Raw genomic sequence first — 15099 nt, 5'->3', positions numbered from 1 at the left:
TTGTTTGGATGTTGGTATCATAATCATGTTTTTAGAGGGTGGAATTAAGAATGCTAATTTTCTTCTTTCATGCCCCAAATTAGAGTAGTCCTATCTTCTTCATCCTTTTTACTTCCAGGTAAGTTGATTTCTTGTCTTATTGGGTCCTTCTATTTTTAATTCCTGCTTTGCTTTTGATTAAAGTTGAAGTTTCTTTAACTTTTTTCTTTAATTATAAGGACAAATGTTATTCATTCCTGAAAAATCAGAAACACAGTCAAATAAATACCAAACAAACCCAACTCCTTGCCTCCAAAGCAAAAAATCATACCAATCCTACTCATTTGATATCAATGTCTCAATCCATTGATAACTTCCTTTCAGACTGTTCATTGAGAGTATTTTCTGTAGAGTAATTATGGAGATCAGACTGCGTTGTAAAGAATAGTTATGCTATTTGAAAGTGGGTTTTTAGATGATATATTGGGCATGGTTATGGAATAACACTGGAGAGGCTGACGAAAGTGAAAGATTTCCTTACCTCCACGGTCCTCTGGGGCACAGCAGAACATACAGGGGCTTGGAGAACACAAGCCAGAGACAGGAGAGGATTTCATTAGTGCGTTTGAATATCACTAGTTTACAGTCAGGAGAGGACAAGTAGGGGAATTTGTGCCTGGTTGTCTGGGTCAGGTCTTCATGGTCTGTTTGTGGAGATGTTGATGCAACAGGTAAATTTTAAAACATTTGCAGTGCACAGGCAAATCTGAATATCCATCCCTAGAATTTGTCGGTTTACATCTTCATTTTATCTGGAAAATGGGCATAATAATTAGCACCATAGGGTTGCTGGTAGCACTGCGTTGTAAACGTCAGTGCTTGGTTCACAGTAAGTTCCTTTTATTCTGTGTTTAAAGGTTTCATATGTAATACTGTTTTTATTGAGCAGGTAATATCTATATTTAACGTGTATGTTCAATGTCAGTCATGATGTTCTGAATCTTTTTTTATAAAAACGGCACCCTGGAGTCGAAGTACCTGGCTGCTCCCTGATGTAGGTGGCACTAGGGGGCTGTGGGCACCCTTGGCCCTTCTTCATTGCCCTAAAGACTGAGAGATGAATAACTGCTTACTTATGACCCATGTTGGGCTTATCATATGTTATCAGAAGTAGAACATACACAAACAATGTGGACATTTTTATGTCCCCTTTATTTTTTGAGTACAGCCAAATCTGCCTTCAGATGACAGGTCGTACCAATTGACATCCCACCAAAGTGTGCGGGAGTGCCTATGTCCTGAGCTTCCTAGAGCACAGCGTTATTTTTTTCTTCACCTTTATGAACATGATTGGTGAAAAGCGGCCCCACATTGTTTTACTTTGTGGTTATACATTTTTGATCAATGTAAAAGTAAAATATGGAGTACTAGCTTTCAGAAAAGATTGTGCTCCTCAGGGGTAAGTGTGGAGGCACTAATACCCGGCAGCCTTGTAAGTCACTGGCTGGGCGAGAAGAAGTTGCTCTCTGCTCTTTATTTACACTTGTCCTAGCAGCCCATTACATTGCTGTGCTTTGTGATTCTGGTGACAGTTGTGTGATCTGTTATTACATTGAGACTCCATGTGGGAATCTCCATTCTGAAAAATTTTTCCTTTTAATACTGCTGAGTGTGAAATTGCAAGAGAATATAGAGGACTACTCATGACTTGAGTGGAACGTTGAGACTTATTTTCCTGGCTGGAGATCCAAAGAATTGTCCTTACTATGTTTGACATTTTCTTTCTTAGCAATATTTAATCATATAGTTTACTTTGGCAACACAGAGTTTGTTTCTCCAAATGCTTGCTTTATTTTTGAGAAGCTGTACTTAGGTTACATTGATCACTTTTTTCACACCTCTTTTTTTTTTCCCCCCTTAGTTTTCCTGGAGGGATGGCAAGGAAATTAGTAAAAATGTGAATTCAATACTTAGAATGACATTTTCTAGCTTTCTTGGATTTTGGTATTAAAATCCAATTTTTGTTGGGTATGGTATTGATGATTCCTTGATAAAGTTTATTATTTTCATGTCGTATTCATTTCTTGTAACAAAAAAAAATTGAATACATGTATTATATGTAGGAATAGTGTGTGATTCTTCAGAGGAATACATGATATCCCTAACTAACCATCTGAAGTACATTTCCTAATGTTGGAGCTAGATTTATTTTAATTTGTACATACATTTTCCTAGTTTTTCTTGTACTGGGGACAGTTGTTTGTTAAGGGATAGAGACATGATGATGTGGTCAACATTGTCCTCAAATTTCTAATCTCTGATCTTCAGGTCAGAACTTTAGTATCTTTTGGCTGAAAGCCATCATAAAGTTTGAATTAAAGAAAAAAAAAAAGAAAAAATCATGAAAACATACCATAACATTCATGCTAGAACAGAGTTGCAAATATATAAAACTACCATTTAAGAGGTAATTTCTTAAACCTTTGTTAATCTTAAAAGTAAAACAGTCAGGGGTGCCTGGGTGGCTCAGTAGGTTGAGTGGCTGTCTCCTGAATTTGGCTCAGATCGTGGTTTTCAGGGTTATGAGATCAAGCCCCACCCTTGGGCTCTGGGCAGGGAGTTGGCTTGAGAAGAGCCCTCTCTCTCTTCTTGTGCTCTCTCCCTCAAATAAGGAAATACATCTTAAAAATAAAAGCTGTTATTTTACAGCAAAAATGAGTTTACTCAAGAATAACACAAAATTGCAATTCAGGACATGCAAGCTACAGTAAAACGATGGACAAGTCTAACAAACAAAGGAGAGGTAGAAAAAATGCAGGAGTTCAGGGTGATGATGGTTTCTCTTTGGCGGAATTGCCGGAGCAGTTGATTTCTTGCAGGAGGTCCAAAGTGCATCTTTCCCTTTTGGGGCCTGTAATTAGTGATTCTTTTTGTTGACTATTCTTCTGTCGGGGTCTGTGATGACATGGAGTGATCCAGGCTCTCTCTTTAAGCTGGCGGACTCCACTTCCCATGAGATTTCTCTTTATCAATTTTCACGTTTTCAATACAGCTCTTTAGTTATGGTATCTAAAACAACTTTTATGCTGGCTTTAGAAGGAAATCCAAACAAAAACTCCCCAGAATTTACCCTCTTACCATTATCCAAACACACAGCCTCTCCCTATTTCTGTGCTTTTGTTCCGATGCTCCTTTGTGTGTTCTCCCACCCTTTGCAACTCTGGAAAGGTCTCCTGTAATTTATGCCTATCCTTTGACTATCACCTCTTTTGTAAAGGCTTTTTGAATTGTATCTCTGTCTCTCCCACCACCAGATGTGTGCATATGTGTTTTCAGGGCTTGAATGCCTTTATGCATTATACCTTTAATTTGTCTGATACTGACACACTTCTTCATGCCAGTCACTCTGCAGAGACTGGGGTTACAATGGCCAATAAAGCACTGTCTCTGCTCTCAAGTACCAGTGTATATTTTTAATTAATAGACTTTATTTTCATTTTTTTAAAAGATTTTATTTATTTATTTGACAGAGAGAGACATCATAAGTAGGCAGAGAGGCAGGCAGGGAGAGGGGGAAGCAGGCTCCCTGCTGAGCAGAAAGCCCGATGCGGGGTTCGATCCCAGGACCCTGAGATCATGACCTGAGCCAATGGCAGAGGCTTAGCCCACTGAGCCACCCAGGCGCCCCTGGACTTTTTTTTCTTTTCTTTTCTTTCTTTTTTTAAAAAAATATTTTATTTATTTATTTGACAGAGAGGGAGAGATCACAGGTAGGCAGAGCAGCAGGCAGAGAGAGGGGGTAAGCAGGCTCCCTGCCGAGCAGAGATCCCAGGACCCTGAGATCGTGACCCGAGCCGAAGGTAGAGGCTTTGACCCACTGAGCCATCCAGGCGCCCTTAGACTTTATTTTCTAGAGCAATTTTAGGTTTACAGAAAAAACAGTTGAGTTTGAGTTTGAGATCTTCCATATACTGTCCTGTCTTCCAACCCCACAGGCAGTTTCTTCTGATAGTTGCAGTGATACCTTTGTTATAATTGATGAACAGTTTTGATACATTGTTATTAACTGAAACCCATAGATCACATTGGTGTTCAGGTTTTCTGTTGTGACAAATGTGTAATATCTGTCATCCCTATTGCAGTATCATACTAAACATCCTTCATGTTTCACTTATTGATCCCTTTTCCCTCCCCCAGAGACTTGGCAACCACTGATTGTTCTATGGTCTATAGATTTGCTTTTTCTCAAATTTCATATAGTTGGAATTATGCAGTATGTAGCCTTCCAGAGGGGCTTCTTTTACTTAGTAATATGTATTTAAGTTTCCTCTTTTTTATTTTGTGTGTGTGTGTGTGTGTGTGTGTGTCTTGATAGCTGAATGAGATTCCATTGTCTGGATGTACCACAGTTTATTTATCCATTAACCTGCTGAAGGGCATCTTGGTTGTTTCTAAGTTTTGGCAATTATAAATAAAGCTGCTATAAACCTTCATGTGTACTTTTTGGGTGGACATAGTTTTTAACTTATTTGTGTTAGGTGTCATGAAGCCTAATTGCTGGATTGTATTGTAAGACTATAGTCAGCTTTGGGTGTCTGGGTGGCTCAGTTGGTTAAGCGACTGCCTCCGGCTCAGGTCATGATCCCCGAGTCCAGGGATAGTCCCTCATCAGGCTCCCAGCTCTATGGGGAGTCTGCCTCTCCCTCTGACCTTCTCCTCTCTCATGCTGTCTTTTAAAAAGACTTTTTAAAAGAAACTCTTCAAAAAAAGAAAGAAAAAAGACTGTAGTTAGCTTTGTAAGAAACTACCAGTTGTGATTGTAACATTTTTCATTCAGCCTTATGAGAGTTCCTTTTGCTCCACATCTTTGTCAGCACTTGGTATTGTCAGTGTTTGGGATTTTTACCCATTTTAATAGGTATTTGGTGGTTTCTCATTGTTTTAATTTGCAATTCCTTGATAGCATATGATGTTACTCATCTTTTCATGTGCTTATTTGCCATTTATATATCTCATCTGGTGAAGTTCCTGTTCAGATCATTTGCCCATTTTAATTTTTATTTTATTTATTTATTTTCCTGCATTTTTTTTTTAAAGATTTTATTTATTTATTTGACAGAGAGAGATGACAAGCAGGCAGAGAGGCAGGCAGAGAGAGAGGAGGAAGCAGGCTCCCTGCTGAGTGGAGAGCCCGATTCGGGGCTTGATCCCAGGACCCTGAGATCATGACCTGAGCCGAAGGCAGCAGCTTAACCCACTGAGCCACCCAGGAGCCCCTATTTTCCCGCATTTTTAAATTGGATTATTTCCTGTTTGTTTAGTTCTAAGAATTTTTTGTATAATTTGGATACAAGTCCTTTATCAGATATATACTTTGTAAATATTTTCTCTCATTCATTTATGTTTATTTAATTAATTAATGTTATCTATTTATTTTTAAAGATTCTATTTATTTGTCAGAGAGCACAAGCAGGGAGAGTGGCAGGCAGAGGGAGAAGCAGGTTCCTTGCTAAACAAGGAGCCTGATGCGGGACTTGATCCCAAGATCCTGGGATCATGACCTGAGTAAAAGGCAGACACTTAACTTCTCTCATTCTTTTAATAGTGTCTTTCATAGGGTAGAAGTTTTTGATTTTAATAGAGTCCAACTTAAATTTTTCTTTCATGATGATGCCTTTGGTATTGTATCTAAAACTCATCACCAAACCCTGTATGTCTAGATTTTTTCCTAAATTTCCTAAAAGTTTTATGGTTCTATGTTTTGTAGATTTACAGTTATAGGGCCACAATTCATTTTGAGTTAATTTTTGTGCCAGGTGTAAGGTCTTTGTCTGGATTCATGTTTTTGTATATGGATGTCCAGTTTTCTAAAACCATTTGTTGAAAAGACTATCCTTTCTTCATTAAATCAGTTTTGCTCTTTTGTTAAAGAAGACTTGAATATATTTGCTTGCATCTATTTCTGGGTTCTTTACTCTTTTCCATTGATCTGTTTGTCTATTTGTGTACCAATAATAGCCTGTCTTGATTGCTGTAGCTCTGTAGTAGGTCCTCAAGTCGGGAAATGTCAGTTTGTTGATACTGTGCTGGTTTTTTTCTGGGTCTTCTGCCTCTCCATATAAACATTAGAATCACTTTTTTGATATCCATGAAATAACTTACTGGGGTTTAGAAGTACAACATAGAGATTTGACAACTCTATATCTTGTGCAATACTCATGAGAACTGTAGTTACCATCTTTCACCATACAATGCTATTACAGTGCTATATACTGTCGCCCACGGCCCACAAGAACGACAGTCAACCTGGTATGGTGTTAATGCTTCATCTGTTTATTTCGTCAACTTCCTTAGCTTATATGCGGCAGGGTGACCAATAGGGGCCAAGCAATGGGGAGAGCCAATGAGAGTCCTGTTACTATGCTGATTAAATTTGAAACAGCCAATGACTATGTCCTTCTTTAGGCGGGCTTCACCAGAACGTTCGTTGTTTACTTGCAGCGTATTTTGCTGGTAGTGAGCCAAGCGCCATCTTGTAATGGCGGGGATTTTCCCAGCTGGAGGCGGTCCCCGGCAATATACCATTTCCTATATTCATCCCTGTGACTTACTCGTTCCAGAACTGGAAGCCTGTGCCACTCCCCTTTACCTATTTTGTGTGTCTCCCATCCTCTTCCCTTCTGTTAACTACCAGTTTGTTCTCTGTATTTATGGACTTGTTTCTGCTTTTGTGTATATGTTTTGATTTTTAGATTCCACATATAAGTGAAATCATATGGTATCTCCTCTATTTCAGTTAGCATAGAGTTATACTAGGTCCATCCGTGTTGTAATGGGTGGTTGTAAAGTGTTACAAATGGTTAGATCGTATTCTTTTTAGTGGCTGAATAATATTCCTGTGTACACATATAGGTATGTGTGTGTACAATATCTTTTTTATCCATTTATCTGTCAGTGGACATTTGGGTTGCTTTCATGTCTTGGCTATATTAAGTAATGCTGCAGTAAAAATAGAGGTGCATATATCTTTTAAATTAGTGTTTATGTTTTCTTTGGGTAAATGCTCATAGCGGAATTACTGGATTGTGTAGTATTTCTATCTTTAATTTTTTTATAAAGATTTTTATTTATTTATTTGACAGAGAGACACAGCGAGAGAGGGAACACAAGCAGGGGGAGTGGGAGAGGAAGAAGCAGGCTTCCCACCAAATAGGGAGCCTGATGCGGGGCTTGATCCCAGGACTCTGGGATCATGACCTGAGCTGAAGGCAGACGCTTAACTACTGAGCCACCCAGGCGCTCCTCTATCTTTAATTTTTTGACCCTATACTGTTTTCCACAGTGACTGTACAGATTTACATTTTCAGCAACAGTGCATGAGGGTTTCTTTTCCTCCACATCTTTGCAATACTTGTTATTTGTTGTCTTTTTTATACCAGCCATTCTGGCAGGTGTAAGGTGGTACCTCTGTGGTTTTGATTTACATTTCACTGATGATGAGTGATGTTGAGCATCCTCTCATGTGTCTGTTGACCATCTGCTGTGTTCTTTGGAAAAATGTCTCTTCAGGTCCTCTGCTGGTTTTTAAATTGGAATATTTGGTTTTTTGGTGTAACTTGCTATGATTTTGATTGAGATTGTATCAGATCTGTAGATTAGGTTGTAAGAATTGACATCCCAATAATATTAAATCTTCTGGTCCATGGGGGTGCCTGGGTGGCTCGGTCAGTTAAGTATCCTACTTTTGATTTTGGCTCAGGTCATGATCTCAGGGTTGTGGGGTCAAGCCTTACGTTGGGCTCCATGCTGGTAATGGAGCCTGCTTGGGATTCTCTCTCTCTTTCCCTTACCCTCTGCTTAGTTGCTTAGTTGGTTAAGTGTCCTACTCTTGATTTTGGCTCAGGTCATGATCTCAGGGTCATGAGACTGAGCTCTCCTTTGGGCTCCACAATCAGTGGGGAGGCTGCTTGAGGTTCTTCCTTTCCCTCTTCTCCTCTCCTCTCCCCGCTCTCTTTCAAATAAGTACATACGTTAAAAAAAGAGAGAGAGAGAGAATGGTGTTAGGGTTGTTGGGATGGCACAGTCGTTTAAGTGTCTGACTCTTGGTTTCAGCTCAGGTCATGGGCTCAGGTTGTGAAATAGAGCCCTGTGTTGGGTTCTGCACTCAGTGGGAAGTCTGCTTGAGATTCTCTCTCCCTTCTGCCCCTCCCCATTTCCCCCACTTGCTCTCTCCCACACACTCTCTCTAAAATAAATAATAAATCTTTAAAAAAGTGATGTTAGCTGTAGGTGTTTTGTAGATGCTTTTAAATCAAATTCGGAACTTCTTCTCTATTCTTAATTGTCGAGAGTTTTTTAATCATAACTGAATTTTGGCTGTTGTCAAATGCTTTTTCTGTTTCTGTTGATAAAATCATAACTTCTCTCTCTCTCTCTTTTATAGCTTGTTGATGTGATGGATCCCAGCAAATGATTTTCAAATGTTAGACCTGCCTTGCTATTTGGAATAAATCTCACTTGGTTGAGATGTGTAATTATTTTTTTACATTGTTATACTTGATTTGTTAATGTTTTGTTAAGGGTTTTTGTGTCTGTGTTCATGAGAGGTATTGATTTGTAGTTTTCCTTTTTTATAATGTTTTGGGTTTTGGTACTAGAGTAATCCAGGCCATCTGTCCTCCCTCTGGGGTGCCTAGATGGCTCAGTTGGTTAGGTGTTGGTTAGATCTTCAGCTCAGTTGGTTAGACCTTCAGCTCAGGTTATGATCTTGGGGTTCTGGGATCAAGCCTCACGTGGGGTTCTCTGCTTGGTAGGGAGTCTGCTTTTCCCTCTCCCTCTGCCCCTCCTCCACACTTGTGCTTTCCCTCTCAGTCTCTCTCAAATAAATAAAATCTTTAAAAAAAATACAAAAGAAATAAAAAGAAATATTCCCTCTGGTTATAATTTCTGAAAGAAATTGTAGAAAACTGGTACAGTTCCTTTCAATAATGTTTTATAGACATCACCAGAGAACAGTTCTGGAAGGTTATTATTTCTGTTTATGAATATTACTAATTATTGATTCAGTTTATTTAACAGATACAGGCCTATTCAGAGTACCTATTTCTTCCTGTATGACTTTTGGTAGATATAAAAGTATCTTTTAGGGCGTCTGGGTGGTTCAGTGGGTTAAAGCCTCTGCCTTCGGCTCAGGTCATGATCCCAGGGTCCTGGGATCGGGCTCTCTGGGGTCGGGCTCTCGGCTTGGTGGGGAGCCTGCTTCCTCCTCTCTCTCTCTGCCTGCCTCTCTGCCTACTTGTGATCTCTGTCTGTCAAATAATAAAATCTTTAAAAAAAAAGTATCTTTTAAGAAATCAATGCATTTCATCTAGGTTCTCAAATCTGTAGGCATAGAACTGTACATATATTCTTTTATTATCCTTTTGGAGTCTATGAATCTGTACTGATGACTCTTATTTGTGATATTAGTGACTTGTGTTTTCTTTTTTCTTGCTGAGCTTGGCTGGATCTTAATCAACTCTGTTGGTCTTTTCAAAGATCAGCTTTTGGTATTGTTGATTTCCTTTATTGATTTGATTTCAGTTCATTATTTCCTTTTTTATGCTTTAGACTTATATTGTTCTTAGTTCTCTAGTTTTTAAGATTGAAGCTTAGATTATTTTAGATTTTTCTAATTATGCATTTAATGCTACAAATTTTTCAAGAAGCAGTGTTTTCATTATATCACTTATATTTTGATCTGTTGTATTTTCTTTTTGTTTACTATATTTTAAATTATTCTTGAGATTTCTTCTTTGATTCATGTAGTATTTAAATGTGTGTTTAATTTCTAATTTGAGATTTTTTAGCTATCTTTCTGTTATCAATTTCTATTTTAATTCCATTGTGATCTGCGAGCAAACTTCATATCATTTATTTTGTCTAAATTTGTTAAGGTGTGTTTTATGATTTATCAGAATGATCTGTCTTGGTGAATGTTCCATGTAAGCTTGAGAACAATGTGCATTCTGCAGTTGTTGGATGAAGTATTCTATAAATGGCAATTAGATACAATTGTTTAAGGGTACTACTTGGTTCAACTGTGTCCTTCTTGATTTTTTTGCCAGCTGGATCTGTCAATTACTGATAAGAGTATTGAGGTCTCCACAATAATAGTTGATTCTTTTTTTTTAAATCTCTTTTTCCTGTAGTTCTAGCAGTTTTTGCTTCACATATTTTGACATTCTGTTGTTAGACACATATACATTAGTGTTTGTTATGTCTTTTTTTTTTTTTTTTAAGATTTTATTTATTTATTTGTCAGATTGAGTGAGCACAGGCAGACAGAGAGACAGGCAGAGGCAGAGGAAGAAGCAGGCTCCCTGCTGAGCAAGGAGCCGGATGTGGGACTCAGTCCCAGGACCGTGGGATCATGACCTGAGCCAAAGGCAGCCGCTTAACCAACTGAGCCACCCAGGCATCCCTGTTATGTTTTTTTTAAAACATTGAACTTTTAAATCATTATGTAATGCTCCTTTTTATCCTTGGTATTTTCCCTTGCTATGAAGTCAGGTTTTTCTGAAATTAACATTACTATACTAGTTTCTTTTGTTTCATGTTAATAGTGATATGTCTTTCGTCATCCTTTTATTTTTCATCTATGTGTACTTTATTTTTTTTTTTAAAGATTTTATTTATTTATTTGACAGACAGAGATCACAAGTAGGCAGAAAGGCAGGCACAGAGAGAGGGGGAAGCAGGCTCCCTGCTGAACAGAGAACCTGATGCGGGGCCCTATCCCTGGTATCATGACCTGAGCCGAAGGCAGAGACTTTAACCCACTGAGCCACCTAGGCACCCCTCTATGTGTACTTTATATTTAAAATGGTATTCTGGTAGACTTTTTTTTTTTAGTGCATTCTAATAGTCTGTCTTTTAGTTTGTGTATTTAGCCCATTCATGTTTGAAGTGGGTATTTAAATTAATAGCTGGATTAATATCTACCATATTTTGATTTCTTTTTAAATTTTTTACTCTGTTCTTTCTTTTTTGCTTTCCAGTGAGTTTTCTTCTTTTTCCCTTTTCTGGTTTTAACTGATCATTTTATACAATGATTCCATTTTCTCTCCTCTCTTAACATATGAATTATGCTCCTTAAAATTTTTTTCATGTTTGCTGTAGAGTTGGTTATATTAATTTATAGATAATGCATGCCCACTTTCAAATAACACCATCCATTACACAAGTAATGCAAATAATTTATAATACAATGTTCCCAATTCCTCCCTCTTATCTCTTATAACATTGTTGTCATTCATTTCACTTATCTCTAGACTATAATCGCTGTATATATTGTTGCTATATTTAATCAACATGAGTTGTTATTGAGCAAACTCTTATCTGCTAGATAAGTTAAGAATAAGAAAAGTAAAATATTTTACTTTACCTTAATTTATTCCTTCTCTAATCTTCTTTTATTAATATGGATCTGAGCTTCTGATTTTTATCATTTTCCTTTATTTCTCACTACTATTGTCAAATAATCTCATTGGATACAGAATTTTTGGTAGGTTTTTTTTTTTTTCTTTTAGGACTTTAAATATTTTATGCCACTCACTTGTTTGCATTGTTTCTGAAGAGAAATTGGATGTAATTCTTATTTTTGTGCCTCTTTAGGTAAGGTGTTTATTTCCTCTTGGTTCTTTCAAGATTTTTCTCTTTGTGTTTGATTTTTTGCAGTTTTGGATATGATATGTCAGGGTGTAGATTTTTTTTTTTTTTTAAAGATTTTATTTATTCATTTGACAGAGAGAAATCACAAGTAGATGGAGAGGCAGGCAGAGAGAGAGAGAGAGCGAAGCAGGCTCCCTGTCGAGCAGAGAGCCCGATGCGGGACTCGATCCCAGGACCCTGAGATCATGACCTGAGCCGAAGGCAGCGGCTTAACCCACTGAGCCACCCAGGCGCCCCTTTTAAAGATTTTATCATTAAAAAAAAAAGTAGAAGACGTCAGTGAAGGGAGGTAGGGGAGAGAAGGGGCGGGGAGTGGGCTGGCAGGACAAGGGGACCTCTTCCAAACGTCGGATCCTGACCCTCCTTCCCTGACCTCCGCAGCCCACTGCCAGTCCCTTCTCTAGCCTGAAGGCAGGGGACCCCCCCCAGCCACCATCTTCTAAAGACCTGGGAGTGGGATCTCAGTTTGGGCTCCAGGCAGAGGTGATGGCAGAAGTGGGGCGCAGGGCCTAGGGGCCTTGTCTTTGTCCTTGAGAGACCCTCGAGTGGGTGCTCAGGCCCCCATGTCCCAGTGGGCCCCAGGGAGGTAGGCATTGGGACCTTAGGAGGTGGGGTCCTGAAGTCAGGGGGCCAGGCGGGGACCGGAACCAGGTGTGAGCTTAGTGGTCACAGTCCGGAGGCTGGGGTATTTGTCCTGAATCTATAGATAATGCCACTCTCCTTCTAAGTTCAAACTCATTCCCATCGACCCTGGAGGCCTGACAGTCATGTGTGGCTGAGCTTCCGTGTAGCCCCCCATGGGCTGGCCCTCTGGGCTGAAGGCTGCACTCTGCCCTGTGCGGTTGGATTGATCAATCATTGGTTGCACGATGCGTCTCCGGGCGTTGATGAACCAGTTGTTGACTTGCAGGATCGTGAGCCCGGTGTCCTGCGCCAGCTGCTTCTTCTGCTCCTCCGAGGGGTATGGGTGCGAGAGGTGCTGGAACAGCCATGCTCTCATGATGTTAGTAGCCACCTTGGGGAAGATCCCCCTCTTCTTATTCTGCCGCCGCTCCTGGTCCAGCTCCTCGTCCTCTCCCCCGGAACTGGGAGAGGCCACACTTGTGTCTAGTCCATCTCCTTGGTCACTGGAGTTGTCCCCACTCTGGGAGGCTAGGCCCCCACTGGATGGTCCCGGGGTCCCCAAATGTACAGACCGGCTGTCCTCATGGTCTCTCATCCACATATTATTCTGATCCGGGAGGCTGGGGCAGGAGGCCGGGTAGTCCTCGAGGCCCTCCCTGCAGCCACCGTCCCGATCCTCGATGACCAGGTCGATGGGCATCTTTCCCTTGAGGCAGGTGATGTAGCGGTGACAGACGTTGTCGCACAGGTCGTGAACCTTCTCCAGCTCCAGCAGGTGGAAACGGAGCACCTGGATGGCCTGTATCATCAGATTGTCCAGCTCCGGGTTGGAGGAGAAGAGGGGCCTCTCAGAGCGCACCTGCTTGGCAAAGGCAGCAATGTCCTCGTTGAAGGAATCAGAGGAGCATACGTCATCACCTGGAGGTGTGCCCAGCCCAGTACCGGCCCCATCCCGGGGGGAGCACGTGGCCAATTCACATTTCTCAAAGACCAGGGCCAGCAGTGGGAAGAGTGGGTGTCTGTAGATCTCATCCTTCTCCCTCCTCAGGCCATCACTGTCCAAGCCCAGGGGCTGGGGTTGGGGAGGCCGATGGGGGTCATAGGGCCCGGGGGCTCTCAGTGCCAAGGGCACTGCCTCTAAGAAGCCAGCCAGGGCTGCAGTGCTGTCTACAATGCCTGGGTAGTGGGGCAGCTCATCATACTCCCATCCTTGCTTTGGGCCAGCTTCTGCAGAGTCCAGCCTCAGACGGTGGCCAGGCAAGGAGCGAAGTGGATAGGCACTGAAAGTGGGTAAGGGGAGGAGAGATCCCCTGAGAATCAGATCTGTCCTTGTGGCTAGGCTATGGTGGTGCCCTGCTTAGATGTTCAGGGTGTAGATTTTTAGTATTTATCATGTTTGGTATTCTCTGAGCTTCCTGGATCTGTGGTCTAGTGTCTGTAGTTCATCAGCTATAATCTCCTGTTACCAGACAGGAGCCAGACTGATTAGGTCTTAGTCTTTTAAGGAGCCCTTGGACTGTGACCTTCAAAGTACTTCTTAGCCTTTCTTTTCCACCTTAGGAGAGAAAGGAAGCCCCAGACATGCTGGCATTGAACATTGTGCCCAGGTAGGTTAGACTTTTGGTAAAACCCAGGGGTCATTCAGTCTTTTGCAAATTAGTTTTCCCCAAGGGCATACTTTTGTTAAGGAAAACAGAGCTCAGGATCTGTTTTAAAGTGACTGCTTGTCCCCTCTCCCTCCCAGAAATGTGAGGGGAGTTATCCTCAGAACCTGATGGAATTCCTGGAAGTGAAACTCATGGAGGGATTGGGGCTCTATTAAGGCTGGGACCCTTAGAAGTTTAAACTCTCAAACCTGCCCAGAATCCTGACTAAGGTGTGGCTATGACTATATTACGTGCCTAGATTAGGAATACTAGAAGGTAAAAGCATCTAATTTGTAGCCATTTGATAAGTTTCCCAGGTTTGTGGTTGTCTCCTTTTGCCCCACCCTTTCAGTACAAAATTTGGGCTACTACGTTGCTAAGGGTTGGTTTTACTGTAGGTCCACCAAGTAACTGTATTTTGTGGATTGTTTTCATGGCCTCTCATGTTCCTTGAATGTAGCATTTCCTTTCTTGTGTGCTTTCCCAGGAAAGAAAATAATTATCCAGATATTTAAATTGCTCCAGTTGAGAAAAAGGATTTTAACAAATAGCTCATTGGAATTTACCACATTTTCCTCCCTCTTTTTTTGGATGATAAGAGCTCACATTTGCTGAAACTCTACTATGTGCCAACTGTAGTTTTAAAATCATTAGTTCTATTAACTCATTTGATTGTTATAACACTGCTGTGAGATAGGTGTAATTACTGATCCCATTTTATGGATGAAGGAATTGAAGATTAGAGAGATTAGAACAATGGGTTAAGGTCACACATTTAAAAACAGAGCTCAACTTCAATCCTAGGCAGTCTGGCTCAGATTCCAAGATTTACGATTTTTCTTTTCTTTACTATATCCACATACTACTATATTTAAGTAGTATTCTTTAAGTCAACTCATGTTTTACAAATATAAATTCTTTTTGAAAGGAAACTTGACATCCCTGTTGTAAATTGAAATGGTTTACTGAAACCATAGTTTACTGAAACCATGATTTACTGAAATAGAAAGTCAATATAAAATCTTGATGAAAATAAAACAATGCTGCAAAAAACAAATTTCTCAAAACTTTGATCCAAGAGTGCCTGGGTGGCTCAGTCGGTTAAGCATCTGCCTTCAGCTCAGCTCATGATCCTGGA

At 40.4% G+C, this 15099-nt stretch overlaps 2 protein-coding genes across 2 annotated transcripts in view; one reads left to right on the top strand and one right to left on the bottom strand.

Annotated features, from left to right (window-relative positions):
• ANK3 (ankyrin 3) overlaps positions 1–15099 on the top strand; it is a 670694-nt gene that overhangs the window by 15086 nt on the left and 640509 nt on the right. The window lies entirely within an intron of this gene.
• On the bottom strand, positions 12290–13223 carry LOC132015202 (homeobox protein Meis3-like). Its single transcript, XM_059395819.1, has one exon. It carries the CDS (start codon positions 13121–13123, stop codon positions 12392–12394), a length of 732 nt encoding a protein of 243 aa, XP_059251802.1. The 5' UTR covers positions 13124–13223; the 3' UTR covers positions 12290–12391.

Source organism: Mustela nigripes, chromosome 4 (assembly GCF_022355385.1).
Source record: "Mustela nigripes isolate SB6536 chromosome 4, MUSNIG.SB6536, whole genome shotgun sequence".
Lineage (NCBI taxonomy): Eukaryota > Metazoa > Chordata > Mammalia > Carnivora > Mustelidae > Mustela > Mustela nigripes.
The sequence above is the reverse complement of the archived record's forward strand: the minus strand, read 5'-3'. Positions and strand labels throughout refer to the sequence as shown.

What these genes read in the sequence shown, in the direction of transcription:
- LOC132015202 (XM_059395819.1), bottom strand. Translation starts at nt 13,123, where the DNA reads ATGATACAGGCCATCCAGGTGCTCCGTTTCCACCTGCTGGAGCTGGAG.